This window comes from Ooceraea biroi, chromosome 3, assembly GCF_003672135.1.
Source record: "Ooceraea biroi isolate clonal line C1 chromosome 3, Obir_v5.4, whole genome shotgun sequence".
NCBI lineage: Eukaryota > Metazoa > Arthropoda > Insecta > Hymenoptera > Formicidae > Ooceraea > Ooceraea biroi.
The window spans coordinates 9,181,168-9,187,687 of record NC_039508.1 but is presented as its reverse complement, the minus strand read 5'-3'; the positions used below and the strand labels follow the sequence as shown (position 1 = coordinate 9,187,687).

The 6,520-nt window shown below is 37.6% G+C and overlaps 1 protein-coding gene across 4 annotated transcripts; it reads right to left on the bottom strand.

Moving 5' to 3' along the window:
• Positions 1-1,272: 1,272 nt before the first annotated feature.
• Positions 1,273-5,181, bottom strand: LOC105278090. Of its 4 annotated transcripts, none has more exons than XM_026968237.1 (5): positions 5,074-5,181; positions 4,410-4,590; positions 4,089-4,300; positions 3,854-4,019; positions 1,273-3,774 (listed from the first exon to the last, which is right to left on the bottom strand). In XM_026968237.1, exon 5 carries the CDS (start codon positions 2,235-2,237, stop codon positions 1,278-1,280), a length of 960 nt encoding a protein of 319 aa, XP_026824038.1. In that variant the 5' UTR covers positions 2,238-3,774; positions 3,854-4,019; positions 4,089-4,300; positions 4,410-4,590; positions 5,074-5,181; the 3' UTR covers positions 1,273-1,277. The 4 variants fall into 4 exon arrangements, with proteins under 4 accessions (XP_026824038.1, XP_011335209.2, XP_011335210.2 ...); XM_011336907.3 differs by lacking the exon at positions 5,074-5,181 and adding an exon at positions 4,920-5,025 and having other exon boundaries at positions 4,410-4,633; XM_011336908.3 differs by lacking the exon at positions 5,074-5,181 and adding an exon at positions 4,920-4,994.
• Between the last annotated feature and the right edge of the window lie 1,339 nt (positions 5,182-6,520).

Sequence of the window (6,520 nt, the reverse complement as noted above, 5' to 3'; positions counted from 1 at the left end):
GAGTCCTTTCCACGTTTCGAGAGACAGGATCAACTCGTTCCCGCGATTATTTCCTATCGCAATCTCGACAGTCGACATAGCTCGGCGGGCCAACGTTGATGCCGATTTCCAAGTACTTATACCCCGTAGCCGTCAGCGCGTATCTCCTGCCTAGGATGCGAACCGCACGACGTGCGGGTAAAACGCTATGGGAAAGAAATCATGAATAAAAATATTTAAGAAACTTTTAAAAATCACAAGTATAAGACAAAGGAAAATCCTTTAACGTACCTGGTACATTTTTTCGGCGGAGTTTCAACGTCCTGAAGTGGAACGTAATAGTTCATGTTGTTTCCCTGAACAGTGTACATTGCTGCTGGTTACAATCGAGGTCTGTCACGCACAGTGGCTGATGCAAAACTGAACGGGTGAAAGGGTACGAACGGGTATACGATTCTTTACCGCAACAAGAGAGGGGATTATCTAAACTAAACGTGCGTGAACAGGTTCGAACGGGTATACGATTCTTTACCGTAACAAGGGGAGGGGATTATCTAAACTAAACGTGTGCGTACAGGTTCGAACGTGTATACGATTCTTTACCGCAACGGGAGGAAAAAAGGAAATATGAGTGGAAAAAAGAAATAAAAAAAATGGAAAACGTATTTTATACATAATATATTTTATTTTTATGCTGAGACCACCAGTTGAACATTTTAAATACATTTTGCAAAGCGCAGTGCGATACATGTTTGTTACAACGTAAAGTGTGTGTAACGTCCAGCTTATTCAAAGATGGTATATCCTCATAGTGAGCGTCAATAGTCTCGATGTAGATATCATCGTTCAGAAGCAGATTCCGCAACCATTCGCGTTTCTCGAGTCCCTTGACGTATACGACGGGTGGTGCTTCGTCGTCGTCGTTGTTGTCGTCATCGTCCATCACCGCCTTCGTGATCAAACGCCTGGCCCAGCAGTACGGAATCGTTCCATCCTCCCATTGTATTCCATGATGATGCGTCGTCAGCCAAGAGGCTTGTGATCTCTCCGCTCTAGTGAGACCGCGCCATGGTCCGCAGGGTCCAAAAATGTAGTGAGAGAGAATATTTCCATTTCTCAGCACGGCAACCTCCTTCACGACAAAGTTCCCGCCGACGATGAAGCCTTTTAGATCCATGAACGTTGGTATAGACATGGTTGATCGTTGTTGTATCAACGCGTCGAGAAGAAGACGACTACAATCATTCTCGATGAATCGCGGATGTTTTATATATCAGGTTCTCGATGTTGTCGCGCGCTTAAGTGATTCTGCGCACAACGTTGGTCAACGGGCTGTATTCGACCACGCGATCGTGTATGATGAGACAGTAGGCTGTAGTATTCGCCGGTATGTCTTCCATGCAGTCGAACTCTAATCGCACGTCGACGGTGGCAGTCTTCACAGATTCGCTTTGTCGCGAACAATCGATGACGACGAAGGGGCCGCAAAATCCACATTTGTCGATGGGAAGAAGCACCTCATCATGATTGCCTCCATAATACGATTTGTAAATCCATGCGTACATATCATACAGGATGGCGTATCTCTTCTTGCCGAAATCGAGGTTCAAATCGTCGTATGGATAAAGTTCCGAGTTTAGATAAAGTTTTACATTAGTTAATTTGCAATCGTCGAATCGAGTTATCGATCTCGTTATGTTATTCTTTCGACCAGTCTGCAACGCAAAGATGACGTATCGCGGCTTCTCGAGTTGCGTTGTTGCCTTGACGGTCCACGAATGCTTAGTCGTGCTCTGCAGCAGAGGAAATTCTTGCAGATCCCACGAGCGGAAACTCATGCTCAGAAATCTTCCACTCTCCAGAGTTCGTAGCATAGCCAGCTTGTTGATCTCGTTCAATGCGACGTGGGGCATACGCCACTGTACTCTGAGTAATTCAATCTCAGGCTGAATCTCGGCATCTCCTCTTAGACAGTTGTTGTCGTTGCGCGAGCGTATGAGAATCAATTCATGACGTGCATTAATCACCACACGCCTATAGTCTTCACAAAATCCCAGCAGCATGCTAAGCGGTACGCAAAAGTTGAAGTGGCCCTCTTCGCCGTTTGAAAAATTCACGATATCCCATCCAGCATTCTTCAACATCCCATTCCTTGATGCCGTCAGAGATACATAGTTTTTCAGAGTGGAGGTTATTCCGGCGTTTCTACTGCGATCAATGTCAACACCGTTGAGTTCGTAACGAATCTCATCGAACATGAACGCTACACAATTGTTCTCCAATACCACATGCTTATTCGCTACGGGTTTCTTTATCGTTAATTTACCCTCGACGTAGAGAAAACTCTCGCATGGTAATGTTACGTCCAGAGCTCCGTAAGCTCGAAGGAAGGGCGCAACAGAGCGCCTCTCGTACCTTGTTGCACTGAGGCCCCAAAGTACGAGTCGGACTGACCACTGAGTTCTGATTTAAGGTCAACGGCCACGGGGGTCGATCTTACCCCAAACTCGGAACGGTCTGCCCGTAGGTCCCTTTTTAGGTCAAGGAACTTAATCCCTTTTACCTGGGATAGGACCCGTACGACCTGCTGGAAATGGGAATGAAGAGGGAATTCAAATGATTAAACGCTTCGTTGTTTTGTTAATTAATAAGCATTATATTCAAAAAACAAGTTATGTCCGAGTACAAATATTATTTTTGGAAAACAAAATATTACATCTGCCTACAAGAAAATATAGTGTACGTGTTGTTTGGTATTTATAAAATGTATAATTGTAAAATGAAATATTATTTGAGTTGGTACCTGGCAGATTGTAATTATCTACCCCACGAACATAAAAACGTTATGTAAACGTTTAACGGACGTTCGAACGTTACCGTTTGTATTACATGCAAATGTCCACCCAATGAAACGTTTGCTCACCGTTAAATAACGGTTGTTAAAAAACGTTTGATGAAAATACGTTTTTGAAACTTTCCTAGCAAACGTCTTATAAACGGGTCTTAGAAAAAATAATATTTTTTTATTTATTATATTTATCACATATATATTTTTTATTATTACATATCTTATTATATATATTATTATATAATAATATATATGATAAATATGATAATATCACTCATATGGCTATGTTTCCCAAAAACGTATCATTGTTGATATGAAATAATGTGTTTATCTAATCTAGGTTCATATTTTATTTTCGAATCTTTTAAAACAGAATTCTCATTACTATAATTACTATAATATTCCGCGTGTATTTCTTGATTGCATTTGACGATATCTTCGTCTAATGATAAACAATATTACTTAACTTTTAACACTAATTATTATTTAATAAATTAATTAAATTTTAATAATTATTATTGCTAGTTAATAAAATTGAATAAAGTATAACTATTATTTTTAAGTAAAGCAAATAATCAGTTTTCATTTATCAAGATTTATCATATATATTATCACTATATATTATCATATTAAGTAAACATAATGTGTATACGGCTCACACGTGTATCGCATGCCTGTTACCATAGTCTCCTCGATATCAAAATTAGTTTTATATCTTACATGTGAAAAACTAAAAAACGTTAGGCGTATATTGAAAAGGTGCAACATTCTCGCAGAGCTGCTGTCGATGCTATCGATAATGATTTCTTTTCACACTTCAAACACTTTTCACTATTCAATATTAGCAACAGCATTATTTTTGACAAATTTTCGCGATTTGAGCCAGTTTTTTATTGAATCTTCAGCTGTGCCCATGTTTACATCATGGCGAAGTTTCTTTATTGCAACTGCGAAAGATAAAAAATAGTTTTGGTGACATGGGCAGAGTGAATATGAACATAACAATCAGAATTATAAGATACTTACGTCTTACAGTTTCCATCATAATAGTGTTTTTAAACGAATCTTTTTTTCCAGCACTTCCTTGCCAACTATAAAAAGTACCAACATGATTGGACATTAATTTTTCCATTACTCGTTTGGCGCATTCTTTATCAGTACTTCTTTTAGCAGCTAAGCACAACCTCTTGATCTGAAAAGTATGTGAATGTTAGTAAAAAGTAGAGAATAGTAAATAATTGATCAACTTTTTTATACTTACAACGTAGTCTTTCTTTGTTTCTTCTCGATTTAGTTTTTCCAAGTTACCATCCAAGAACACTATCGCTGCAAGCAATTTTAATACCACTTTGCGCTGCTTGACATTACTCTGACTTGACAACATGGAATGTACAATAGACATGTGCGAATTTCACAGATAACAACACGTCTCTATTACACTATTTTGGTACTGGAGGATATTTCGCCAAAACCCTATGTACAAAAAAGCATAATTAAGAAATTAAGAAAAAATAGAAAAGAAAGCTACTATAAGATACTATAAAATGCTAAATTCTTTTAGATATTATTTTAGTAAACATACCTCATGAATAAGATAATTTTAATTGCAGAAAAGAAAGTCATGGCATTAGCAATACTTTTCTTGTATAAAGAGTTAGCCTCAGAATTCCCAATATACTGCTACCAGCGAGCAGATATTCAGCTGCAAGATCCTTTTCTTTGTTCTCCTTTTATATTATCACAAATTTTCTCAGCACTTAAAACTTTCAAAGCACTTATAGGTTAGATTTTTCTTTAACCTCTTAACTGTAAAATGGTTGCGTTCAAGAGACACAAACGATCAGTGAGTTGTACGTGAATTATACTGGTCTTTACTATTGATTTCTAAATCTAGATCAATGATACGTTGACGAATTGCTTAACCGTTGTGTCTCCTGAACGCAGTCAATGTGAATCCTCCGTTGGCAGCGATTTATATCCGCCGATATGGTGTTTATAATGGCTACGTTCAAGAAACGCAACGGTTGAATAATTCGTCAACGTAAATGATCTAGATTTAGAGATTTAACAGTAAAGAGTAATAATCACGAACTGTTCACTGATCGTTTGTCTTCTTAGTGCGGCCATATTGCGTTCGATGTCTGATATTCCATGTTCAATAGAAAGTTTTTTTTTACAAATAAAAATTAGAGTATTTGGGAATCTGGGATAAATATATTTTTATATTTAATATCGAAATATCGTACCTGTTGTATCCACCGAACGCAATGTGCGAATTCTTTATAAAATTTAGATTCGAACTGATTCGAACGCTTCCCAAACGTACAAGTAACGTTTTTGGACTTAGCGCGCCATCACACGGAATACTCTCATCGTTAGAGAAACAAACCATTCAGGAACGAAATGAACGGATAACGTTTCTCACACGTTTACATAACGTTTTTATGTTCGTGGGGTAATAGTCGCAACTACATATTCAATAATAAACGTTTTGGTTTATTTCTGAATTAAGGATTAGTAATTATCTAATATTTGAAATTGTTACGTCCAGAGCTCCGTGAGCTCGAGGAAGGGCGCAACCAGACGCCTCTCGAGGTACGTAGGCACACAACCACAGTACCTCGTGTGTTCGAGCCGACCGATACGCTTCGATTTTCGGGTCAACGACCAAAGTTGATTTTACCCTATTATTCGAAACGGTCCCTCGATTTTCGGATCAACGACCAAAGTCGATTTTACCCTATTATTCGAAACGGTCGACTCGATGGTCCTTTTTAAGTAAGGGAATTGAATCCCTATTACCAAGAATAGGACCTGTACGATCTGTCAAGGAAAGGAAGTGAAACGAGGGTAGTTAAAATGTAATAAATTTAGTTTTGCTTATTGAAACATTAATTTTGATATATTTGGTCTAAAGGTTACAATAAACGGAGATAATTAAATCCTACTGATATGTTTTAATTTTTAAAAATACAAATTTATTCATGCTTACGCAACTACAATTTTGACTAATTTATAAGATCAAACAAAAAAAATTTTAAATAGTTCTAATTTGAGGAATGATACTGATAAGGATTATGAGGATTATGTGAAAGAAATAACTCAAGTATAAGAAAGAACAATGAACTTTAATGACGATTACGAAACACGTCTTTATCGATCGACTACTGAAATGCGAGTGCCCAACTTTGGGCGGAAACGATTGTGATCCACATGTTTGCGCATGAGTAATAATGTGGTTCGACGTTTCTCGAATAATCCTGAGAGATCGCTATATCCGGACTAATTGAGCTTACATTGATTAGCGTTGTCTCTCGCATTCATTCGTATACATTATTTGACTCATTTTAAATGAAGCACAACTAAACTATCAATATTCAACAGATACATTTCCGAACATCGTTGGTATTAATACATATATATATATATATATATATATATATAACATAATTTAAAGTAACGGATATATAACTATAATTTCGAAACACATAATGGAGATAGAAATATTTTTCGTCTATATAATTTAATTTTCCAAATTAAACTCGCATAGGAACTCTTAGATGTAGGACGCGGTTATCAAGACAGGGTGGACGCGGTTGTGAGTAATGAAAGGGATATAGGTATTGGGCCCAGCGTAGTTGAGCACTTCCCTGAGGGCAGGTATATCAATTAGCCCCGGACCGCAGATAACGG